At 35.6% G+C, this 26,809-nt stretch overlaps 2 protein-coding genes and 1 pseudogene across 7 annotated transcripts; 1 reads left to right on the top strand and 2 right to left on the bottom strand.

The window, feature by feature from the left end:
* Positions 1-2,837: 2,837 nt before the first annotated feature.
* On the bottom strand, positions 2,838-8,307 carry LOC147291433 (sucrose-phosphatase 2-like). Of its 6 annotated transcripts, none has more exons than XR_015121071.1 (10): positions 7,824-7,907; positions 7,421-7,720; positions 6,895-6,996; positions 6,470-6,664; positions 6,065-6,355; positions 5,140-5,326; positions 4,479-4,525; positions 4,253-4,357; positions 3,281-3,614; positions 2,838-3,190 (listed from the first exon to the last, which is right to left on the bottom strand). XR_015121071.1 is itself a non-coding variant. In XM_086235432.1 (10 exons), exons 2-9 carry the CDS (start codon positions 7,884-7,886, stop codon positions 4,265-4,267), a joined length of 1,278 nt encoding a protein of 425 aa, XP_086091558.1. In that variant the 5' UTR covers positions 7,887-7,907; positions 8,246-8,307; the 3' UTR covers positions 2,843-3,190; positions 4,253-4,264. The 6 variants fall into 6 exon arrangements, 4 of the variants coding, with proteins under 4 accessions (XP_086091558.1, XP_086091557.1, XP_086091555.1 ...); XR_015121072.1 differs by having other exon boundaries at positions 2,839-3,190; positions 3,406-3,614; XM_086235432.1 differs by lacking the exon at positions 3,281-3,614 and adding an exon at positions 8,246-8,307 and having other exon boundaries at positions 2,843-3,190.
* Positions 8,308-13,067: 4,760 nt separating this feature from the next.
* Positions 13,068-16,588, bottom strand: LOC147291434 (heme A synthase COX15-like; annotated as a pseudogene).
* Positions 16,589-18,426: 1,838 nt separating this feature from the next.
* Positions 18,427-23,614, top strand: LOC147291435 (uncharacterized). Its single transcript, XM_086237098.1, has 8 exons — positions 18,427-18,563; positions 19,166-19,272; positions 20,120-20,163; positions 20,274-20,365; positions 20,600-20,708; positions 21,709-21,722; positions 21,868-21,969; positions 23,287-23,614. Exons 1-8 carry the CDS (start codon positions 18,519-18,521, stop codon positions 23,413-23,415), a joined length of 642 nt encoding a protein of 213 aa, XP_086093224.1. The 5' UTR covers positions 18,427-18,518; the 3' UTR covers positions 23,416-23,614.
* The last annotated feature ends 3,195 nt before the right edge of the window (positions 23,615-26,809 follow it).

Below are 26,809 nucleotides of genomic sequence, written 5' to 3' on the forward strand. Positions count from 1 at the left end.
ATATCAATTGAGAAAAATAGTTAGAGCATTAAGCATTTCCGTTATGGCTCAAATTTATATCGTCTCTTCCTTATTGAGTATGAAACCTCTCTCAACATATATGGCATTCATTCATGCTCATCTCTCTTCTAAATGAATAAGGGACAGAGGCAGGTATGTTATTATTTTTTTTTTATCATGTTCATTTTTCTTTTCAATTGGGTCTTGAAATTAATTTCATATTTTAAACTAAATAGTTTAATTATGTGCATTCCATCACCCAAAAATAGTATAATTAGAGGAATAATTATATGAGAAAAGAAGAGAAAGATTTTAGGGTTTATAGAATTTAAGTCGTTGTAAGGAGGTAGGTGAGTAGGGAGGAGTGGGTAGAGTAGATTTATTTTGTTTTTTTTTGTTTTAGTCAAGTCCTTAGAAGTCATTTTACAAAAGGATAAATTTGTCATTATTTTTTTCATTAAAATATGAGTGGAAAAATAAGATAGGAGGATGAGAATATAACTACTCTTCTATTATTGTATAGTAGTATTTTTGGTAGTTATTATGCCTTTACGCACTAATGCTTTTTTCAAGGAAATTTTGATTTAAACTCAAATTAAGGTACATTGGTCTCCAAACAAAGCATCATGAATAAAATCATACAATTCTTGCCAATGACCAAAAAGAGAGGGAAAAGAGAACAGAAAAACTTGTGAGAGTATATACATCTACACTCTTACAATACATGTTAGTTATATGATCATTTATTGTAAGGAAAAAAGACGTATACACCCATTACATATAAGTTTTTCTCAAAAGAGAGAAATCTAGCCTCACAAGGTACATGAGGTACATGAGAGAAATATTATATTAGTCAAGTTTTTCTTCAATATTGTATCTAACTAGCCTCACAAGGTACATGAGAGAAATCTGGCACTCCCTACCATCAAGGAAGAACCGAATATCATCAATAATACGTTTGACATGGAAGTGCCCTCTCGAGCATTACAAACAACATGCACCATTTCGCAAAACTTAACTAGATAGAGAGAGATGATGGACTGATTGCGCACCGCACCCTCAAGAGCAGCCAATGCCTCCAAGTGACCAGCACACCTAGCATAGGGAATTGGCTTAGCCAAAGCAGCCACAAAGCTGCCATGAGCGTCGTGTATCACGACAACTACACGGCTACACCACCGGTGTTTACCGACCAACTGAACGCACCATCCACGTTGAACTTAAGCAAGGAAACACCAAGTCGATGCTACTTGACATTAACTCCTTGACATCTTTGCATCAGCTGTAAAGGATGCTTATAAAAACCTTGAAGCAAGGCTATCAAACGCTTCAATCTTGACATTTACTTACATACTACTGTTATTATTTACAATCTTGTGGAATGTCCCTTACATACTTTTTCCTACCTAAATGTGTTTAAATAATTAAATGTCATTTTTTAGGACATCAATTAAGTGTGGTTACTAACACTTCTATCAAATGGTCCAACTCTTGCACAAACCACAGCTATTACCTCTGTTGGGTGGATTTTTTTTGAACTAGCTTGCACCATTTCTTCAAATGAGGTTCAAATTTGCACCAAAGCATACCATTGACGTCGCTACGTATAGAACACTACAGATTGTTCTAATGTTGGCATCTAAAACAGTGCTTGGTTATTGTACATAAACTTTTGCCCTTTTGTTCAACGTAGAAATTATTTGGCTAATGGCCAAAAAAGAAAAGAAATTATTTGACTAAGGAATATTGATGGTTTTATATGTCAAAGTTGTTGTAATTCCATAGTTTGGTGGATGACCACCATAATCCGTATAACCTCCAATTTTTGAATTTTATGTAACCTATGCCCTATCATTTCACTTTTCTCTACTCTTTTTCTCTGAATTTCATAACAAGTTATCAGCAATGGATGCATTCTATATATATAATGTCTAACCAGAACCAAGAACTACAATAGTACAAGGGCATACAGCATACTACATGAGAAAACAAAGCTAACTCACATCAAAAAGAGAGAAAGCAAGGCTAACAGCCACACCAAAAGAACAAAACTAGAGGCAAAAACAAAACAAACCAAACCATCTAAAACGGCAAGCTAAGGACAACAATAAGGAATGAAGACTCCTCTAGAAAAGACTAAATTCCATCTTATGGCTACTAAGTCAAACAAAGCAGTTAGAAAACCAACCAAACAGCAACCAAACTAACACAACAAACCCCGAGTGCATAGTTGCCTTAGTTGCCTAGATCCTTGTAAAGATGTTATGTCAGGCAAATAACTTCTCTTTTAAAAGCAGAAAAGATAATGGTCTGAACTTTACAAACCCAGAATGCAAACAGAATCTTAAAATACCAATGTTACCCATTTCCCATACAAAAAGTTGCAACAAAAATAAGAATAACATCACCAAAATAACATATGAATGAATTCTTCTGTCAAAAACCTCTGATCTCGATATGCCAACAAAAAGAGAGGGCACTAAAGGCATGATGATCATTCGAGTTCAGCATATAATGCAATGGAACCAATCCATGTTTTTTATCTGTCTACAAATGCTCAGTATTTTTTTCAACTAAACATAAAACCAAGGATCAAAGACAGCTCAAGTATGCATCTCATTAGTAATGTGAAATACAAAACCTGATCAAAAAATCATTTAAGGAAAACCAATTACCAAATTTCCACTGTAAGTGCAGTATTGAAATTTCTACTAACCAATTCTCTATCTCTTTCTCTCTCTCTACACCTTCCAATAGGGATTTCTAATTTGTGCAAATACTGTAATCTTGGGCATGTTTCCGCTAATTTCTTGCATGGGTTAAAAACATATCATTGTCTCACTTGTGCTACCTATGGCTCTGGTAAATCTTATCTAATTTTTCCTGTCAAAGTGTCAATACTATTCAGAATTGTTTGGGAACCCAGTTACTTAGTACAATCAATTGTAGTAGCAGCATGTTGTATAAAGAGCCTTTGTTACTAGAATACATCAGTAATATTTATATACTCAGTATACAGGATTTTACAATTAACTTACAATCCAAATAAATCTTCAGACATCATGTTCCTCTGACCTGGTGAGCTGCATGTACAAGGATGTTTTTTCATGATCAGAAAATGGAACTTCTGAATTCTGGAAGACACAGCATGCAGCATATATTTCTAAGCAATATGGAATCAGATCCCCACCTAAACACAATCACATAAAAACCAAAAATCATTGAATAACTTGGCAATTTCCAGTAATAATAAATAGCAAGGAAGTCCCTGAGGGGCCACCTGGGTGGTATCTCCCCTTTTGCTATAGAAAATGGCCAGAGGTCAAGCCCTAGCAGCATTGTCTTCAAAGGTGAGATATATATATATATATATATATATTCGATCAAACGAGCGAACGTGCGAACCTGCCTCTGAGCGCTCAGTAGCATGTTTTTTATAACGGTCGAGCGCTGCACCTAGCGCTCGGCACTAGGTGCAAATGTGCAGACGTCCGCACCTGAATGAGCCTATATATATATATACCTTACTTGAAGAAAAATAAGAATATCCTCTCTGGACCTATAATTCAATGATCTGAACTGTCCATATTTTAGAACATCATTCAAAGATCAACCTTGCAAAAAATCAGTCAAATTGAAAACTGTTTAGCCAATTTATTACAGCCAACATCATTTCAATTTTATACGATGGACTGTATTTGTCTGCCCACTTTAGATGACCAAACAATTATTGATTTGAAATTTTTTTTACAAGGATGACCCTTGATATATATATATACATGCCCCTTTTATTGAGGGATCCCTCATTTAAGGGTAAATAAGGAATCTCTTGAGGGTTCCACTCCACATTGTATTTTGATGATAAAAACCATCTACATTTTAGGTCACCATTAAATGATCATCTTTGCAAAAAATTAGCTAAATCAAAAATCATTTACCCGTTTGATTAAGTGGTCATTATTTCAAGTGTTTATTGAAAATATTTTGTTCGTCTATTTATTTGATCAAAGTTAGATAGCTTAATGATTTCTAATTTGTCTAATTTTTTATAAGGATGATATTTGAATAGAGACTAAAAAATAGACGGTTTGAATCGTTGAAATACTATATGGAGTGGGCCCCATGAGGGATCCTTTATTTACCCTTAAATGAGGGATCGCTTATTTACCCTTAAATAAGGGATCTCTCAATGGAAGGAGCCTATATATATTATCAGGAACATATATTGGAGTTGTGAGAAATAGATACTGACCTTGTTAGGAACCTAGAATAACCAACTTTTTGGGTCTTTAATCTCTAAACCATCCAACCATGTCTGATGCATGTGCAACCAAGTGAAAGCATCTGGTACCTCAGCCTGGTGAATCCCACAACAAATTATGAGTAAGATAATTACCTGATTAAGATCTTCAAAGTTATCATGTATAACAAGGGGCATGACATTTTTAAGGCAATGAAGCACCCGCTTAAGGTTATACCTTTGAACTTATTAAGACTGTAGTCAGAGAGCACTGCCGCTCATTGTCTACAACAATAAATTAATGTTTCATTAATAAAAATAAGTGAAATAAAGCATTTTAATTTAAATAAAAGAAATTGACCAAAGCCAGTATTAATTACTAAAGGGGATGATGAATTTAAAATAACCATCCTATCATGCACGACCTTAAGTGTGCGAATTAAGGGAAGAGCCCAATGAGAGGTTACAAGGAAATAAGACAGATATCATATTAAACATTACTACCAGGAGAGTAAATATAACAGTTTATAATGATGAGTTTTTCCTCTTCCATTTTACATATACCCCTTTCAGCCCAAAACTAATCTATTGGAAGTTGGAACAAAGGATCTCTGGCTAACTTCACAACTCATGACGTGGGATGAATAGTAAGACCTTTTAGTTTTTACATTATCTTTTTATCCAAGCGTTGATGACTATAGGTTCTATTTGGCGATTCATTCTTTGTTCAGATATTTAAATATTGACTAGCCACCAGTTTTGATACTTTTCTATTTATTTCATAGATGTGAATGGTTGCTAGTAAAATCTTGACTGCAACTTAAGTTAACTAATAAAATATATTACTTTTTTCCATTTGTTGTATAAGTCTCCTTATTGTGCCAGAGAGGTAATCTCACCATTCAGTTCCCACTTATTGAACCTCACGAGCCATGTGTCTGAGCCAATTTGAGCAGAGGATAATCGATCCACCCATGTCCAAAATTGTTTTCCCTGCTTATCTCCATAAGAATTTGCCATTGCATCTATGCACTGGTGGAAAGGTAGCTCGACTCCCGAGGGATGGACAAATATACCCAATGAATGCTATGGGAAAAAATAGCAAAACCAAAATCAAAAGGTAAGAATATATCAAAACATAACAGAAACAACAGCAAAGATATTGACAGTCAATTTCAAAAAGAGTATAAAAGCCCTAAAAAAATTTAAGCCGGAGAACTTTCAGGAAAAAAATGGTTAGCACTTTCAAGATCTAATAGTTCAAGCAAATCTCTGAGAACAAAGCGTCGTAGGCTTTAGCTCAGGTGGTGAGGGAGTAAGGGGTAGATCCTAATTTCAAATTTTATAGACAAAAAATGTTTTGGGTGTTCCTAAGAACAAAATTTATTTTTTAAAAGCAAATGTCTTCCGTATGAGTTGCAGAGCATAAAATGGCCATATAAACATTCGTGTACTAAAGAGAAAAATCTAAAACTCTACTAAACAAACCATATCTTAAATATATGAGGTCATTCTCTATCTACGGTCATATTGTTTTATTGGCTGATCAGCTACTATCATGTCTTTTAGTCACTTCCTCAATCCAACCTTTCCTTTTGTAACTGTTCTTCTAGGTCATTCATTAATCATTATTATTTTTCACTAACATTCACTAGTCATTATCAAATCTGCAACCCATACAACAAGAGCTATTACCACAGCAGTCTAACCTTCATTGGACCTGACCAAGTCCTCCTGAATTCACTAGTCTAGAAATTAGCTTAAAAGATATCAGGAGCTTCAAGATAACAAAAAATAAAGAAGAGAAGATCAAATGACACTTACAAAGACTGATCTTATGTGTTGCATATACTGCTCAGATTTCTCCACTTCTGCACGCCGCCATCTCTCATAAAACAAATAGATCTTTACTACTTCATGAGCAGGGCTGAAAATTTCCACTTTGCACTTTTGAAAGTCTTTGATATCTCTGGGAGATACATTTGGACCTAGGTGAAAATTACCAATTGCTTGTATGATCCCAGCTGCACATCTCTCAGTTGCATGAAGTATATTAGAATTTCTATTTGCATTTTCTGCATACCACTGCAACAATTCTTCCTGTGCATTACCGACCTGTGTATTCAATAATAAGTCACATTTGACATCATGACCATTCAATTTAACAATTATTTATGAAAAATAAAAGAAAGCAAATAATGAACTAAGCAATGTTTATGACCCACAGACCATCACACCATAGACTTCAGGAAGACCGAAGAGTTCAGCATCATTTCCAGAGTCACCACAAACAAGAGTATTGTAGGGCAGTTTCCCATCAAAATTGAACTTCTTTAACAGATAAGCAAGAGCTTGCCCTTTGCCTGCACCTTTTGGCAAAACGTCCAAAGCAATCCCACTGCTATAAATTACTTTTACATCTAACTGGCCAAATATGTAAGAAGATCAGAATGATATATCACTGACATTGAGAAAGGATGCATTCAAGTAAGGAAAAGCTATATAATTTTGAAATATTAAAAAAACATATTGAGTAGGAGCAGTGTAGAATATAGGAAATAATTTTCAGTATGCAAGTATGACAATAGCACTCTCAAATGAAATTGTCAATGTTCCACCTATAAGGTTTCAAAAACAAAGGTCATCTTACTTACCCCACGTTTCTCCAACCTTTGTGATAAAACATTCATTATCTCCAATGCCATAACCTTCTCTACAAAAAAGCTAACCTTGTGAGGTCGTTGCTCTGCCTCTGGCTGCAATAATCCCATATTTATGGAGCATCAGGTTTTGAAATACACACAAGTCTTTACCTTTAACTAGTAAATATAACAACTACGTTGCTTAGTTCTCACATTAATACATTTTGATTTACATATATGCAATCCAATATTACTTTTTGTGTATGTTCATTCCATCACCCTACAACAAATGTCTAACACAATATTCCCAAAAAAAAAAAAAACTAAAGAAAAAGAGTGTTAGCTCTATAATCTATTTAACAACAAAAGGGTTTTTTTTTTTCACATTTGGTATTCAAATTTTGACATGTATCGGTATCTGAACTTTTATTTTGAGTATATCATGTACACGAGTCAAAATTTCAGTACAAAAATGAAAAAAGAAAACCCAAAAAAAAAAAATGATAATAATAATAATAAGCTTAGCAAAAGAGAGTACCTGAGGAGTAAGTTGAGGAAATTTATTTGTTTCCTGAACAACAATGTCTCTATCCCACTTGTGATTGAGATACTGTACCCACCCATCATCAGGTACCATTGCCTCACCATACATAATCTCAGTTCCCACAGACATGACAGTTACATCGGGGGTTAACAAGGGTTTCTCATTCCTTAACCGTTTGTAAGTTATAGGTGACCTTCCAGTTGAAAATACCAACAGAGAATCATGGCGGTAAAATGATTCCCATAGCGCATTGAACCTCAGAAGAGCCAGATTTTCAGGGTCATCATGATCCACCTGAAAAAATAATAATAATAATAAAATAAAATAAATTCACAAAACCCAGTTTTGAAATGGGCAATAAGCAAAGAGGGATTGGGAATGTGAATATCGAGTGTACCATGGTGTAATCAAGATCCGAGACAAGCTTGAGACGAGGAGGGCCATTGAGGCGAGAGTCCATGTGGGTTGGGCTCCCCCAACTCTGTATGTACAAATTACACGAGATTGATAGCTTTGTTGGTTATAGAGTTATAGTAGTGGAATTGGATGATGAAGGAAACTGAGAGATATATGTGTTACGCAACTACTACGAGTTGGAATTATACGTCCACCTTCACGACGGAGACAGAAGAACGTACCAGACTACCAGCGCACATTTTTCTTTTCTTGTTTACCTTTTTCATTATTTTTTATTATTTTTTTTCATTGGTCGATTTGCAAAGGAACAAACAACTCCACACGTGTAAGAACAAGAAAATAGAGAATCATATCTACAAAAAAAAAATTATAAAAGAGAAGAGAAATCACAGATTCACTTACCAGTCATGGCTTGCATTGGAAGAGGCTTGGAGAGCATGCTAATGATGGTGTGGATGGTAGAGGGGGGGGCACTCGGGGGACACTCTGTGAAAGGAATTGGGAAACACATGATTGAAAATTGATGAAATAGATTATTTATTTGGGATCATTTTAGTAAAGTGTAATTTTATTTATGAGTGACACGTGTCACAAAAAAAGTGGTCAGGTGACACTTGTCATCCATTTATCATAGTAGTAATACTCACCATTAAGGATGGGCATTAAGACCGATAATACTGAAATTATACCGTTCTGTGTCATTCTATATCGTTTGATCTCATTTCGTTTTTCTTTTTTCAAACTCCGTACGATTTCAAACAGGATGAGATCGGTTCTGAAGGTTCAATACTGAGATGGTCTCGTTCCGTACCAATTAATTAAAATTTAATTAAAAATTTATTTATTTCATTTAATGGGCTCAAATAACACTAAGCCCAATTCTTCCCAAGTAACACCACTGCCCACACAACTGAATTGGACAAGTAAATATGGAACATATGTGATAGGCTTTTGAACTCTTTTGTTTTCATAATCTTTGCTACTTATTTGGACACCTATTTATTCACAACTAATCAATACATGTCCAGTAGTCTGTGCAGCTGTACACTGAAAAGCAGTCAACCAGTCAATTGAATTTTTTTTTTGTCTGAGATCAGGATGGTACCGAACCCATACCGAACCAATTTGGTACGGGACGAGATGGTACCATAATCCCAAAACTCTCATCTCATCTCGTACCGATCCCAAACTCAAATCATGAAATGGGAATGAGATGAGGTAAGTCTCGTCCCCCTCAATCCCGTGCCCACCCTTATTCACCATGGTGAGCAAAAATAAATCCTTCTATTCATACCCAAAAGTCGTTTGTACCCAACTAATTTATCAATAGGCCCAACAATTTAATAAACATATAACTTTTTATTTTATCCTTATATAAATTGACCAATAAAGACATAATAGTTATTACAAAAATAAAATAAAATTCACCCAACTTTATTTCTATACCCAATCATACAGTGCCATTTTTTCTTAATTAAAAATTAAAAAAACTAAAAATATGATTAAAAAAAGCCCATCGTCACCACAACCTAACCCCCGCCATCCCGCCCGGCAGCCCTCCACCTCTCTCTCTCTCTCTTCCCCACCCCACCCAACCTAACCCAACCCAACCCAACCCACACCATCATCAACACCACCAAAATCCTCTCCAATTTCGGCTAAACCTCCATTGCTCTCACCCACCGACCTGTATTATACTAGTCATCATGATGACAACACCTAACCTCCTCCAAATGTTTGCCCCAGAGCTCCGATCCCTTGGTCCACTGGCCTCTGTGACTGCTTCTCCGATCCCCAAAACTGTAAGTACCACTGCTACCTCTTATGTTGGGTGTATTAATAAATTTTATAATTTTTAAAAATTAATGTGGGTGTAAAAAGTGTATTAGGGCCAAGGAATAAAATTTCGGGTTTCGAGGAAATTTTGAAGATTTTTAAATTTCGACAAAAATTTGACGGAAATTGATATCAAAATACGGAAATTTTGAATGAAACTTTACCATATGTTTATTTATCATATTATCTACTAAATTGATAAAAAATATTGAAGAACTAAATTATATAGTAGGTTTCATGTGATATAAGATAAATATAATGCACGCTGGAGACAAATACTGTTAAATAAAATTAGTATAATGAATAAATGAAATTAGTATATTATCTATACTCTATAATATGTACATTAAACCCTATATATTTTATAATCTATATTCTATATTGTTTAGGATATGATATATGATATTAGGGTTTAAGTCCTTTATGGTACTTTAAATTATTTTTTATATAGAAATATATTAAAGTTTACTAGTGTAGGTTTAAAAACAACTAAACAAAACTCCAAAACGGCCAAACGAAACCCCAAACTATTTTTTTTCTTTACAATTAACCCAAAGGCCCCAAACCCCAATCAACCCTAAACCTTTTAATTTTTTTATTATTTTTTTTTCTTCTTTTTTTTTTTTTTTTTTTTCTTCCTTTTTTTTTTCCTTCCTTTCCCTTTCCTTTCTTTTCCCCCGAGGCTTCAGCAACTCCCCTGTTTTTTCTTCTTCATTTCTTCATCATCCTCTCTCTCTTTCTCTCTCTGCATCTCCCCGTTGCCCCCTGCCCTCGCCCTGTCGCCCTCTGCCCTCGCTTCTCTCTCCCTCGATCTCCCCCTGCCGTCGCCTTTCTCTCCCTCGATCTCCCCCTGCCGCCGGCCTGCCGCCACCCCCTCTTTCTCCCTCAATCTCCCCCCTGCCACCTCTTCATTTTTCTCCAAAAACCCAGCCTTTCAAAACCCAAAACCAGATCTCAAATTCTCACCGTCGAAAATTTCGGCGAAATTTCGACGATTTCGGTGAAATTTCGATAATTTTGACGAAATCATCCCGAAAATTTAACAAATATGGGATGATTTCGGCCAAACGAAAATTTTGATTTCGACACCCCAAAAATTGAAATTTGTGGCGAAATTTTGTCGACAACTTCGAAATTTAACACCCTGATTAGGGCTAGTCTCTCATTATCAATTTATCATCATCAATTCATTATCATCTTCACCCATCCCTAGCCACCTATATAAACAAGAACCATTTTATAAGAACACCAAAATGAAATAAAAAGCCCATCTTTTGGGTACAAATACTCACTACAAGAAAAATGTCGATAGATATCAGTCGTGGACTGATATCTATTTGGGTAGCCGTCTGATATAGCGCGTCGTGATATCTAATGTATGGTATTTTAGATATCAGTTTTAAACTGATATGTAAACATTGTTTAGTATATCATTTTTCTTTTTCAACCTGATATCCTAAATACAAAATGAATATCCAATTTGATATTATTTCTGATATCTATAAAATCCAAGTACCAACAGGATTGGTCAATAGATATCGTATTGGATACTAATACTGACATATAACTCGATATCAATATCAGGTTTGAGGTAGAATATGATATAAAACTATAGTATCAATATCAGGTCTATAGTAGAATCTGATATATATAATCTTGATATCAATATCAGGTATGGAATAGATCCTGATATCTAAATATTGTTTTTATATCAAATCTGAGAAAGAACCTGATATCAAAGCGTTATAAAATATCAATTATTAGTCCAAAACTGATATCAAAACATCATTTAGACCAGTTGTTATGTACATTATATATCAGTTTTTTTTCACCTAAAAAGGATATCAATACATAAATTTGAGCCAGTAAATTGAAATGGCCAGAAATTTATGCAGACACAAAATCTTTCATTCTCATTCCATATATATATTTCAATAATTACCAATAACAATATTCAAAGCTGCCCCAAAAGGTTTAAAGTACAAATATCTAATAAGATAACCAAAACATGCTTGTGAAGACCTTTACAAAACCAAAACACAAGTTGTAATATACCAAATTAAAGCTGCCCACATGTACAAAATATTAGCATGGCAGCACCTAGGCTAATTAATCTGCAAATCAGCACTATGTCTCTAGCTAGTTCTAACTTTTGCCACCATTTACAAAATATTGGAATGGCAGCATGTATTCTAATTAAAAGCACCAATCTTCAATCTTCTTCCATGCTTTGCAAAATATGAACATGCTCGACAGCAAATTCTATCCACAAAAAAGGCAAACGTACACCACCTACCAACTTGTCGGTCTCAAGATAATTGAAGTTCACAAATCTCCCCATTCCACCCGCACCTCATCTATTTGATCTTGTGTGTATCCGCTTCGCTTGATCTTCAGATTGGACCACTGAAAACATCAAAGGAATATATATTCTCAAATTTAACCACAAATTCATTGATCTCACAAGTCCTATATACTGACTACATGCATGCCTTATTCATCTCAATTTTCAACTAAACATGCATAAAGAATAAATAAGGTTGCCTTTTTACTCCAGCTGCAGTTTGGACCAATTGGTAACCTGAACTTAATTAAAAGGGCACAAAGATGCAGTTTCTTCAAGTTGAACTTAGTCAAAAATTTGGGCAGTACGTATACATTACTTAATGAACCACTTAAAAGGACAAAAGGCATATCAGATTAGATTCAATTGCATTACACTTCATACTCCAAGTATTCAATCCAAATGTATGAACAACATAAAGGCAATACAATCTTGGGCCATGCAGCTGGTTCAAGTATCCAAAATCATAGATTAATTGACAAAACCACACAAGGTTAACAGAGACATGGGCCATGTTTTTTATGACATCTAATATAGCACTTACACTTGTGATTTAGTAATAATTTGGAAAACTATCAATCTGTTAGTAGATTTGCTTTGTTATTACACATACAAAAGAGCATTGATCTAATGAAAACCTAAATTTCTACAAGCCACTTTCATAAAAAAGTGATAAGGCCCTCTAATTCTTCACAGGACAACTCCATAGATTACCCATGAAAAGAAGAGAAGCAGCAACAAAAAGAACATTAAAGGTTGCAGTAATGCACTACCAACTAATACTGACACACATGTGTCTCCGCGTGTGGTGTGTACATTTCAAAGGTTAACATACCTTAATGGCTACCTTCAGCCCCTTCTTTGCTGTTATTGAGTATACGGGTCAGAACCAATCAAATATTTTAAGTGCAAATCACTAGCAGCAGCGAGAAAAAAATGCAAACCACAACAACAACTGCACAACAAAATCAAGTGAATGTATATGAAATTAAATTAGAAGCATACCACTCCAGTTTCATGGTTAACACAAGTCATGTTAATCCGTTAATAAAAACGAACACTGGGTGGCTTCTCTGGGTAATCTTTATCACAGAACAGCTTCAACTGATAGATCCAACCTTCATGTACAGTCTGGAGAAAAGAAAAAAACATTTGTTGCATTAGACAAAAATCAAATGCAATAGGCGAATAACATTTAAATAACTTAATAGAAGCTTAATACATTTGAGAATATGATGACTAAACAACAAAATAATGCCTATCCTATCAAGGGGGAGAGAAGAATGAATTAACGTCCTAAAAGATTCTGTGAGGGGGAAAAATCAACATGTTATGATGGGATAACCCCAAAAGATTCCTGTTAAATTTGAAAAGTTGGAAGACCGAAAGCTTCTCCATTTTACTCAAGAGATTTTAGAGCCCAAGTCAAATCCTCGCTCCACAGGTAAATCCCCTGCACTTCCCAAAATAGATAATTGAAAAAAAAAAAAAAGGACTGAACAAGTAGCAGAAATTTGTATGCATGTGCAAGGAACTTACATCACTTATGAAAGATGAGTAAATATTTAAAGTAAAGGTACAAGATGATGCATACTTCAGCATTTGCTAAAAGATGAGCAAATATTAGTTAGCTCAGCCCATGCTGAACACTAAAGCAATGATACCTATGTGTGTATTTGCAGGTGCCATATATGCATGTGCAAATGGGTGTCCAATCCAAAATCTAAGCCCTTCATTAAGCTTTAAGCCATCTATCAAGCTACCAAGAACCACGTGGACTTGACTCTGGACTCCACAAGAGGTGGTGTGGATTTGATTGGTTCTGACCCCTATACTCAGTAACACTAACAACAATATTTTAAGTCTAGCTAGTGTATGACATGGGCGTGTGGTGAATGCTAATGCAGATATTCTCATCCCATCTGACAACAGTAATTTTGTGTTGTTCAATTTCATTAATAATGCAGAAACAAACCATTTCCATTATAAAGAAAGCCAAACGCCATATATAGGAATTCATATGCAAATCTACATATCATAGATAATACATATATAAAAAAAAAAAAAAAAAGTTAAAGCACACAAATGATAAACCATTCACATGCAAAGGGAGTAGCTAAATTAGAATGCTAAATTAAGCAACTAAGTATGACCAAGCAATAAGGAAATTAGAATGCTAAATTAAGTCCACATGTATCCTCTAATAAAACTAAGTATGACCAACTTATCAAGAAGCTACACGAATTAAGAAGAGATTCAGCAGCAGAAAAATTAAAGAGCAAAAGACATACTGAATCAAACATTCAACAAGACATTGTAGGCCTGCTGAAAGGCTTTGAATTAACATTCATGTTCAAAAATATGCAAGAAAGAGAACATATCAGAAACAGAGATAGACTCTCATTTCCAAAAGTGCCAACTAGTAATTAAGTATACTGTATACCCAATAGCTAGAAAAACTTACAATATAATTCTTCTTGTTCTTGTGCAGAGTTCTAGCTAATAACGCAAACTAGCTTATGCCTTGTCCATCATATAACCTTGTAAATAAAGGCAAAAATACATGAATTGACATAGAAATAGACATACATGAAACTAAGAACACTCAAGATTACTATCCTACATTTATCTTAAATATTCTACACAGCTTGGTTTTACCTTCCTTTTTTCATAATTTTATAATGCAGCTTCATTTGCACAACATTGACTTAAAAAGACTAGGGGCCGCATGGCATTGTTTTCCAATAGAATACAACAGTGCCAATAGAACTACTGAACACATAGAAGCCTAGAAGACTTTTGTTAGACATTCCATCAAGAAACTAGTCTGAGAATAAACACTTTGGACTTATGCCAAACCTATATACATGTCAGGCCATGAGAAACCAAAACCTCACACACATTATATCCCATTAGAGAGAACAAAATAAACCAAATACAGGGTATATAATTGTACCTTAGCAATGCCTCAAGAACATCAACCCTCAAAATTATTTGATTTTCCTTGTTGTAAACACTATTAAATTAATGTTAAACCAACCTGATCAGACTAAGGCAATTAATCGCAAAGGAGAACCATGTTTCTAGTCTCTAGATATACGAAGAGAAAAAAAAAATGAATGGAAAATTGGAAAGCTTTTATACCTGAAGGCCAGCCATGCCAACAGTAGCTCCAATCAAAGATCGAACTGCAGGATGTATGTCAAACTTCTTTGTTGACCACCACAAAGTGCCAATTGAACATAAAGTTGCAGTGGCAAGGATCCGATGGTCAAGCTACAAATAGGGAAATATAGATGTGAAGCTATGAATTATAAAATGCTAATATAGTAATATATATACATTTCATCTTCAAGAAGCCAATACAGTATATAAGACATAGGAATTCCAAAATTTTAAAAAGCATAGTCACCTAAAGAAAATATAAGCTCAGGGGCTAAATTATGTGCCCAAAGGTAATGATTTGATGACAATTAATATATTCAACAGTTTTGTTAGCGAAGGAAAAACTTGAAATAATACCTCTTCCCAATTGTTCACTTCTTTTTATTGTAATATTTTAACTTTTCTTATTATTATAAAAGCAACCTTAGTGCTAACATATAGCAATGTTAAGATTCTAATCGCTAGAATATAATCTTTGGTCAGTGAAGATACCTGCACAGTAGATGTATTCTCAAAAAAGTTCCGGATTAGTGGCTTCATGTCAAAAACATCCTCGGGGATCCATGTGTCCCCCATCTTTGGAAAAGTATTATAAGCATGCCCCTGGAAATCCACATATAAGCATATTTATAATAAATTACTCAGCAAAAACCACATATCATCCATTTAGTTAAATGTAAAAGGCAAGAAAACAAATTGTGAATTACATACAGCATCATTTCCTGCAACAAATGCTCCTGAGATAGCAGTAATTCGGCCAAGTAAGCTTACAGGAAGAGCAAGTCTCTTCACTTTTGCTGCCCCACGAACCCAAGCTACCGATTCAGCAGGTGGTTCAGGCATGACAACAGAAAGACCAGTCCATAAAAGGCCACAGTACGTGTATATAGCAAAGGCTGAAGTAAGATGAGCTGCAAGACGGTATGGGCTTACTCTTGGCTGAGCATATTCAGATGCTGGCTCCTGTGGGAAATGAAATTATTTCAAACACCCATAAAAGTTTTATAAATTTCAATGCAAACCAGCACAAAGGAAACCATATCTAACCTCTAAACCACTTTTAACCATCCACTAGCCAATTAGACCCTGCCCAGCACCAAGGCCAAAAAGTGCAGAGAGTCTCAGTCCAAGTTGTAAGGTAATATATCCCTTATGAAGAAAATATGAGAATGGCAAAGCAAACATAATACCCAATGCCCTTCCCCACATACGATGTGCATATTCCATCCAATAGATAAATTTGAAATCTTCAATACTCATCCCTCGATTTACACTGCAAGAGATCAAAAACCAGGTAACATCATGAATTAGAAGAAATCTTCAATACTCATCCCTTTAAATTGAAGAAATTTAGAAACCTAAACTAACAGAATTAGAAGACAGAGAATGAAAACCCACATACTTTTCGAACCTCCAATCGACGCCGCAACCCAAAGTCGGAGAAGGGGTGATGCTTCACGAGCGACCAAGGCAATGGCCGCCACTGGCGACTGGGTAGATCGAGCGAGCAGATTAGGGAGGCGTACGCGGGGGCGTGTCTGAGCTTTGAGAGACTCAGAGTGAGATCGAGTCTGAAACGATGGATCGCTGGAAATGGGTTTGACACATTTAGGGTTCGAATCGGGTCCTTGGCTGGGTGTTGGAGGAGACGGAGACCAGAGGGAGAAGGGGCAGGAGGAGGAGGCGACGGCGAGAGAGAGAGAGAGAAGTGAGCTAGACCTAGGTTTTTAATTTTTAGTATATCTGTATATGTCTAAGTGTTGGGACTTGGGAGTAGGACAAAAAAATTTAAGTCAGAAAAAATACATTACATATCAGTGTTAGGATAAAAAATTATAAGTGTTGTTTTAAGATATCAGTTAACAATTTATACTGATGTCTTTATAAGTTCTTAGAAAAATGAAAATATTATATATCAGTTGAAAAAAACCATGTGATATCTAATAAAGTTTAGAAATCAGCTAAAAAATTATCTGATATTATAAGTTTTATAATATCAGTCACATTCAAATCTGATATAAAATAGGTGATATCTATTGACAATATTCTTGTAGTGACTATGGGCATCAATTAAAAAGTTGATGAAATTATTGGCCAAGATTTGTGCAGATCGCATATCACCAAACAATCCCAATTTTTTTTTTCTTCTTCTTGTCAAGATCCGCCCAACTCGACTCCCCTTGGTTGAAGCCGCCACTCTATTCCGTCTTACGTGGAGGAAATCAAGGACTCCCCAGAAGCTCCAAACCAAATGCTACTCAATGTCGTCGTTTCGTCGAGTTCTTGTTGCGAAGCCTAAGGGAGGCTTTAGAAGGTTCATTGTGGTCGCGACCACTACCACGAAGTCGTAGCAGCAGAGAGAGAGCTCCGCAGTTTCGGCCCATATTTCGCACGATAAATGCATCTCCGCCACCAAAATCACCGGCTTCTTGGGATTCGAAAAAGGTTCTCTATTCAATAGAAGATTGAAGTTGTCAAATTTATTCACGGTTTCATTGTTTTTTTCAATAATGGAATGCTTTTTTTTTTTTTTTTTTCCATGGCAGATTGCAGAAGAAGAAAAAAGAAAGAAGAAAACTTTTTGGGGATTGATTGTTGGGTATCCTGAACAAAGGGGCCTGTTTTGGACAGTACTTGGGTCACCCTTTGGGAGTACCCCAAGGTCCCCCATCCCCCCAAATTTCGATTTCGGAAATGCCGATATATGATCAGAACCATTCACTTTTTAGATAACTTATTAAATATCATCGATGCAAAAAATCAAATTAATTAGAAATCGTTTAGTTATATAACTGTTGTCAATTAAGTAGAAAAAATCGATGCTTTCTAATTAAAGAGTGATTTTTTGACCAAACTGTTTATTTTTTTTATTTAATCGACAACAGTTATATAACCAAACGATTTAGATTGAGTTGATTTTTTGCAGAGATGATCTATATAGGTGATCTAAAAAGTGAACGGTTCCAATCATGAACCGACATTACCGAAATTGTGATTTTGGGGGGTGGGGTGACCCAAGTACTGTTCGGCTGTTTGTCTTAAAAAGTTTTTTAAATTTTTTTGTTTTTTATAAGTTATTTATATATATATATTTTTTTTTTTTCAGATTGGGCCTTATGAGTGGACTGGCCTGATCCATTAACCATTGTTGACGGGCCGATCTGGGCCCGATGGACGGAACATTTTGGACCAGGAGCGGGTGTTGCTGATGTTCATCTCCAACGCACTCCTTCAGACTTTTAGAGTTTAGACCGAAAGGCATTTCTCTGTACATGATTGTATTGGCTGCTGGGCAACATAAAAGGATATAGAGAAGGAGATTAGGAGATAATGGAAATAGCTGTTAACACCCTCTTCCCGTGTTTAAATCCCAAGGTAACCCGCCCTCGTTTTTTCTTTGTTCTTCAGCAAACCAATTTGATATGACATTATCATTTCAATATTGCACAAAAACTTCAATTATCAGTACCCAACTAACGGGTGTTTGTGTTTGTGTTTTTTGTACGTTTTACTTTGTGATTCTAGTTATTTTGGAATTATCTTTGTGTTTGTGTGTGAGTGTTTTTTTCCCCATAGTTTTCTGGTTATATTAATATTGTTAGGATTGCATAGAACTCTGTTCTTGGGTGTAGTCCAGTTCAGTTCTTTCGTTTTTCTATTGAAAAAGATAAAGCATTTGTATAATGCTGCTTTTGTCAGTGATAGGCAAAAAGGGTTTTAGCTGGGCTACAAGATAATTTAGATTCACCAAGAACCTTGTCCATGGCTTTTCTTTGTTTCTTGCTATCTTTCTGTTCTGCTTTTTATTGGTGGCTCATCATAATTAACTCCGTTTACTGGTTTTGTTTCTGGAAATTACGGTAACATAAACATTTTCCAGTGCAACCTAACACTGGAAAATCACTTGAAATCAAATCACTTACCCTATGTTTTCCAAGAAACAAGGGTAGCCTTGAACTTACATAACTTCTGTGCAGATAGTTAGACACAATCAGAGAATCGTTGCCTCTATTCCAAGCCTTACTTGTAGAAGAGCAAAATCCTCCCATCAAATTATATATTCTGCTCCAGCACTTTGCACAAGGTAACACACACACACACACACACACACACACACACACACACACACACACACACACACACACACACACGTGTATGTATTTACCACTGTAGTTTAACTATATTTTTCCAACATTTTTCCTGAAAGACATATTTTTCATGTTCAAATACTTTAAAAGAATGTTGAGTTGGTCAGGCCCATGGTTTACTCTCATGTGGTCTGAGGTTTGATTCCTCAAAGGTATTTGTAGTTCCTTTATATGTGGAGATAAAAATAGTCTAAGGCCTTCTTTTTCTGAAACATGGCACATGTATTTACTTTCCCATGAACCACCAACCAAGTAAAAATATGCACCTTTGTTGGAATACCAACCTTCCAAGTCAACTTCAATGGCTCTAAAGGAGGATCTGAAGGATTGATGACAGGTTGAATAAAAATGATTTACATGACAAAGTACCCGAAGGATGAACAAACCAATATCTTTTGTACAATTTATTATTAACTTGATTAATTCCGGCTTTGATATAACTGGTTAAATTATGTCAAAAAGTTGATCATTGGTATAAGTATTATGACTTGATTAATTTTTCAGGCTCTGACACTGGCTTGCTGCTTTGGTTCATCCTATATTTATCCATCTTTAGTAATATATTCTTAGGATTTTAGTTTTACATAAAAAACTGATATTATCGATGTGCTATGATTGTTTTCTTTCCTGCATATTTTCTTTTGCTGTTTGCTTGGTTAAATTTTGGGGGAAGACTAAGAGTAACAGTGTTTAATAAATGAGTGAACTTTTTTGAACTTGACTACCAAGTAGAGTTGTTTATCTTCCATATTTGATTTTCTGAATTTCCATTTCACTTTACAGGAAAAGTCATAAGTATCTTCCTGGTGTTTGTGATGTATCATCAGGTGCAGTTGTTAAGTATTTTCTTCTTAGTTCTAACCTAATCTGTGCTATTAATTTTCTGCCATGTGCAATTGCTAAGCGTTCTGTATAATGTTGGTTTCACTTAGTTTAGGCAAAAAAGACATTGGAGTATCTTCTTCTCGGTTTGAAGACTTGTCTGTTTCTGTTAGTACTTCAGGTACCAATGATGCTGGAGAACTAAAGGTATCATAAATTTTTTATCTTTCTTAACCTTTTATTTTATTGTATTTTCTGGAAGGTCACCAGTAAAAACATGATATTCTTAGGTGGGACCGTGAAACTGAAATTTATGATAATGCAAAGATATGTAATGACCTATACTGTGATCATGATGACATTTCTAACGTACATATATGGTCGTAATTTCTGTGTATGCTATAAATTTTGATCACATAAAATTCACACTTTTGTGATCAGGTAAGCGTAGAGGTATCTGGTACCAAAATTCAAGCAATTTTTGACGATGTTTTTGGCAAAATGGTTGCTGCAGCCCAGCCAATACCAGGATTTCGAAGAGTGAAAGGAGGTAGGATTTTTAATTTCTGTGAATAAATGGAATGAAGAAGCTCATTTGTTCAAATAGTATGAATTAAGGTCATCTTCTGACTGTCATTAAATGTGTGATGGTATTTCTATTTTTTGTCAGCTGGTAGGGATGTAACTGTCCTTCTAGTTACCAATGGTTAAAAGTTCATGCATATATATTTTATGCACTAAAATTACATAGACACTACCATATCCTCAGTGGCGGATCCATAAATTTAACATAGAGGGGGCAAATTCTAACACTAATAATAATAATAATTAATCAAGTAATTTGATCAAAGTACAACCATTAAACTATTTGAGCAGTTTTATTGTACCCCATTCTTTAGTCTTATGCATGCCAATGATGACATAAACAATATGATGCATTCTTCTCTAGAAGAAAATAGAGAGACATGGTCACCAGGGAAAGCAAGGTCCTGCTTTCATTGTTGCAAGTTCTTGTTTCTCCATTTTTTGTTTCTGATTTGAACATTCAGGGGAAAAACCAATGTTTGGACTGTTGGAGTTCAATGACATGGTAATCTCTTTAGCTTCCATGGAACCAATTGAGGAGCTAATCACACCAAGAAGTTAGGTGAATGGAGAACCTACACCAGAATCTGGATTCTTTCAAGGATTAAACAAGAAAATACGAGGCTATAGTTTTTTAGTTAAAAGTGCTCTTATTTTATTTTGGTTTGGAATTTGGAGAGAGAATGACATCATTAAAAATTTTCAGTATTCCCAAGATATTTTGAAGTTTTCCTTTACATATGATATATAATCTCTACCGTTAAAAGTGTTTAATTCTAACAGATTAAAAAGTGTGTCAAGAAATGTATGAAGAAGGGCTTTTGTTTCTCTTTTGGTTTATACTTTGGGGGAAAAATATATTCTTGCATATCTTGTTTCCTCCTTTCAGACAACTTTAACTTATTCTTTTTATTGATTTCTTCCGCTGGCTATTTGTCGCTGATAAATGAAATCTTGAATACCAGGAAAAACACCCAATGTAAGTTTTTGACTCCAAGGTTGCTGCTTCAATTTTTTTGTTAGCAGATACAACATTTATTGTGACTGCAGTATAGGATAAATTATTAATTTTTTCATTTGTGAATGCAGTTGCATTTTCTAATTAAATTTGTTGTGTCTAGCAGATACCTAGAGACATTTTGCTAGAAGTCCTTGGACCTTCTAAAGTGTATAAGCAAGTAATCAAGAAAGTGATCAATTCTACGATAACTGAATATGTAGAGAAGGTAGTTGTTTCGTTTGGTATTCTGATTTTTAATCTTTTTCCTTGTACATGCTTCATCTGGAAAATGCTTGCATATTGTTGTTAGATTAACCTTGAATAAGCACTCAGACCAAAAATAAAAAACTATGAATTAGCACACTTGTTGCAAATACATTAAATTGCCTATTCAAACTAAGTGAATTAAGCTTTACTACATTTGTCCTTTTCTTTGTATCAAAGTTTTCTTATCATCGGTCTAATAAAAATTCCACATCTTTGCTGTAGACACTCCCTTATTTCCTTTGTTTGGCCTCCCTTTGGGTTTTGGCAGAGAGTTGCAGAGAGAAAGAATGAGATGGAAAGAGAGAGAGGGGGGGCGCCTGGTCAGGGGAGGGGAGGGGGAAGTTGGGGCAAGGGAGGGAGGGTTGGTGGGGTTGGCTGTTGTGTTGTGTATGGTTTTTTCTGTTTTTTTTTTTTTATTTTTATTTTTTTTATCAGTTTAGTTAAAGGGTAAAAGTGGGATTTAAAAGTTACCAAAAAGTCGTAGGGAAAGGTGAGAAGATTGTAGGGCACATACGGAAATTCCCTTCAGGCAATCTTGCATTAAATGGATACAAAATACAAGCATGCTATTAGGTAGAAAAAATGTGGCATGAATTTTTCATTTCGAATACTTTCTTGTTGAAACTTGACATTATTATGGTATTTTATTATTAAAATATTTCCGTATTACAGTAGAAAGGAAACCCTTGTGATATAGAACAAACCAACATGTTAGAATGATCCAGACTATCAAGTGTATATATATATATATATATATATATATACAGTATTTATTTCGGCAAGATCAATCTGGTTGTTTCCTGCAATTGAAAAAAGATAGCTTTTAAATGAATGGCATTATTTGTTTCTTTCCTCCGTTCTGGTATATGCTGTATCCTACATCCCAATGAGTGCACAAAATGACACTTAAATGCATACTTGTTTTTATTAGGCATTCGTTGTTTTTAATATTTTATTTTTCCTTTCTTTTGGCATGAGTTTTGGGAATAATTCATTTGTAAGATCTTTCTACTAACTCATGCTTTAGCCACTATCAGATAAACAGATCAAAAGGTTGACATTTTCTTATATATCAATTATGATGGTATTTTCATGAGTTTATCAAAATGCTGCTCCCTAGATAATTGTTATTCATTCATATTTCAAAGCATGTAGTTTATCTCCATGGATGTTGATATTGCATAAATCAGTCGAGATTTACTCTTTTTTCTTTTATTATCAAATGGATCTTGATAGGCATTGAATTTTTATTGTTTTTACTTTTTAATTTCTGCAGGAAGGTTTAGAAGTCAGAAAGGACTTGAGAGTGGAGCAAAGCTTTGAAGATCTTGAAGCTGCTTTTGAATATGCTTTTGAAGAAGGTGAAAAATTCAGCTTTGATGCTTTTGTCTATCTTCCCAAGTGAACGAAACAATATGTAAATTTTCCTTTTTCATTCAATTTTTTTGTACATTTTTTATTTGGAGAGATTTTTCGGTGTAACTGATACACCGCCACATGGTGTAACAAATATATGTGTCATAATATGAGTGAATGTTATTAATATTGTACCCTACTAATATAAATATACCGTTCAATAATACCCTTACACGTTAGATTGGTTACACTACATGACGGTATATTAATTATATTGAAAAAATTCTCATTTATTTGAATCTCAAACAAAGTTATCTAAACTGATAATAGGTAGATTAACAAAGAATTGTGGAGGGCCTCGAGCCCAATGACTTACGTAATAGAAAAAAGTATATTTCTATTATTTAACTTGACAAATTTGTGTTAATAAAATTAACAGCGAATTGGTATCTTTAATATATCTCCAATCAAGTATCACTTAGGCCTTTGATATATCTTTAATATATCTTCAATCCACTCTGTCAATTTGTTCTAAATTGTCGTCAAATATTTGTATGTGACAAACACATGATTGATTTTTTAGGGGCAAAAGCGTTAAATTTTGATGTCCTTAAGTCAATCATGTGTTATCATGTCCAAATATTTGATATTAATATGAAAAGAGGGGACTGATTGAAGTGAGTAATATGGAAAAGTTTGTGAACTCAAGAATTTAAAAGTAAAATTTGCAGACTCAAGTAGGATTCGGGTAAGGTTCGCCGGACTGTTGGTATAAGCCAAGATAAAAAAAAAAAAAATCATATGTTTTGTATAGAGGGAAGCCCCGAACCTGGTGAGATTATGCTTGTTGTTTCAAAGTTTTTGGAGGGGTTTGTGTTGGGCCCCAAGTGGTTTACCAGCTTCCAGTGCAGCCATTACTCATAGTTGGAGGCCTGGAGATGGTGGTTACTGAAGTTTAATGTTGATGGGGCTTGCAAAAGAGGTGGGCAGCGCCATGGTCTGGGTCCTGTTATTCGAAATCAGAATTAATGGAGAGTTAATGGCGAGTCTAGAACAGCAGATATGGGTTCCTTGTCGCCCAAGGCTGTTAAACTTTGTGCACTTGCTGTTGGTTTGCGTATGGACAACGAGTTTCACTTAACTAGTTGTTGAGTGTGATGCTCTAGTAATGGTTATGGAAGTGAATTTCCGTTTTGAGAGTACGAGCGTTGAACGTGAGTTGGTGGCTGATGTACGATCGTTAATGGCTTAATTAGTTTGGAGTTCATGGCTTTAGGTGAGAGGGGCCTTCATGGCCTTTCCCTTTCCTCCAAGCAGATATTCATGTTTCTTTGAATTCTAATGAATGGTCATGGCTATTGGCCTTTCCGTAATATAAAAGAGTGAAAAAAGAGTGCTGCTATTTGCACATTTTTTTTTTCTTTTTGCACACTCTTTTCACACTTTTTTTCACTTCATACTCCTACACTCCTCCCACTTTCATATACACATCTCTCCCAATTACCTAAATAGCCTAATTTATTAATCCTAACAAATTTCTCTTACACACCCCACTCAATCCATTCAAACAATACACACCCACCCTCTCTTTCTCTTTCTTTCCCCATCCCCACCCTTTCTCTTCTTTTTCTTCTTCTTCTTACCCCACACGCAGCAACCCATCCCACCTCCTCCCCACATGCACCAGTCACCACCTTCTTCTATCTCTCTCCCCCCCAGCCGCTTCTGCCACCCTTAAAACAACTACACACCCCACCTCTTCCCCGCATACACCAACCACCACTTGCAAACAGCCCCCACCACCTTTTCCCTCTCTCTCTCTCTCTCTCTCTCTCTCTCTCTCTCTCTCCCTGTCCCCGCATGCACCAGCCACCACTTGCAAACAACCAAAATAGCCCCCACCACCTTCTTCCCTCTCAATCTCTCTCTCTCTCTCTCTCCCTCCCTCAAGCAGACAGCCAAAGGCCCAAAACATTAAAAAAAAAAATAAAATTTGCCACGGGTTCGGCACTAGTGGTTTAGTTCGGCAAATATCCGCCGAATAGAATAGGATTGTTCGGCGGGTACCTGCCGAACGGGCACAGGTCCGTCGAACCACCTGCAATTTTTTTTTTAGTTTTCTTTTCTTCGGCGATGGTGAGCTAGCTGGAGGAGTAGCTGTGGAGTGGGGAGGAGAGAGAGAAGGGGTGGTTGGGTAAGGGGGCTGGGTTGAGTGAGGGTGGGGGTGGGGGAGGGAAGGAGGGAAGTGGTCGGGGTAGGGGGAAGAAGAACAAAAAGAAGAGAAAGAGTGGGGGTGGGGAAAGAGAGAGAAAGAGAAAGGGTTGGGGTGGGGGGAAGAAGAAGAAGAAAAAGAAAACTAAAAAAAAAAAAAAAAAAGTTGCAGGAAGGAGGGGGTGTGTACTAGAGAAAAAAATAGAGGGAAGGATAAAGAGAGGAAAATAGGAGAGGGGCTGGGTGGTCTTTTCTCTTTGATTTTTTTTACTAGGAGTGTGCAAAAAGAAAAAAAAATGGTGTGCAAATAGCAGCACTTAAAAAAAATTAGATTTCCAAACAATCACTTTGGTACTTGACACACCACACATATATTTATATATACAATCCTTCTCTAGGGCAGACGCCCGAAATTTTTTTTTCACTGATCAATTTCCAGCGCTTAGCGCTCGGTAATGTCATTTTCTTCTTCTTCTTCTAAGCGCTTGGTACTGATTTGTCGACTTTATGTTAAGTTTTAACTTCAGAATTTTGGGCGGTTGTTATAATTAATGGACTACCGAGCACTTGGCACAATCATCGAGCGCTCAGCGTTGAGAATCCGCAAAATAAAATATGGATGCGTTTGCCCTAGAGAAAAACTGTTTATATATATATATAGTCATTCTCTAGAGAGGATAACCACATTTTTTTTTTTGTGGATTTCAGATGCCGAGTGCTCGGAAATGCATTTTTTCTTCGTAATTGAGCGCTCGGCACTTGGATTTTTGGCATGCAGCGAGCATAAGCTCAATTCTACACTCTAAAAGGGTATGAAGTGAACCAATGCGGACGGGATAAAAAACTAGGCATAGGAAGCAACGTCTTGGCACCATTGCGGAGCGCTAAAAGCGGACACCCCATTATAGAGAAAGTCCTATATAAACTCTAAACCAGTTAGTAAGATAATATGAAGCTAACCACTCTTTTGTGCCGACCACACAGTGTAATCTTATAATTCAAACAATTAATTCATTTTTTAGATCCCACTTGAAACATCATCTTGGCAAAAATCAACCAAAATCGGAATTCTTTTTTAACTATATGCGACCACCAGCTGGCCACCGTTAACCATTGACGGTCCACCGACAACCCTTTGGCCGACCACCTCAACTCATTTAAAAAAAGAAAAAAGAAATATGAAAGTGACACCAGTCACCACCTTCTTCCCCACATGCACCAGTCACCACCTT

The sequence above is a fragment of the Dryas octopetala genome, chromosome 3, assembly GCF_963921425.1.
Source record: "Dryas octopetala chromosome 3, drDryOcto1.1, whole genome shotgun sequence".
Lineage (NCBI taxonomy): Eukaryota > Viridiplantae > Streptophyta > Magnoliopsida > Rosales > Rosaceae > Dryas > Dryas octopetala.

Coding starts and splice junctions, on each gene's coding strand:
- LOC147291433 (XM_086235432.1), bottom strand. CDS start 7,886: ATGGACTCTCGCCTCAATGGCCCTCCTCGTCTCAAGCTTGTCTCGGAT. Junction 6,356..6,469: donor CTGAAGTCTATGGTGTGATG/GTCTGTGGGTCA, acceptor TTGAATACACAG/GTCGGTAATGCACAGGAAGA. Junction 5,327..6,064: donor AACACATAAGATCAGTCTTT/GTAAGTGTCATT, acceptor TTTTTCCCATAG/CATTCATTGGGTATATTTGT.
- LOC147291435 (XM_086237098.1), top strand. CDS start 18,519: ATGGAAATAGCTGTTAACACCCTCTTCCCGTGTTTAAATCCCAAG. Junction 20,164..20,273: donor TGTTTGTGATGTATCATCAG/GTGCAGTTGTTA, acceptor CACTTAGTTTAG/GCAAAAAAGACATTGGAGTA. Junction 20,366..20,599: donor ATGATGCTGGAGAACTAAAG/GTATCATAAATT, acceptor TTTTGTGATCAG/GTAAGCGTAGAGGTATCTGG.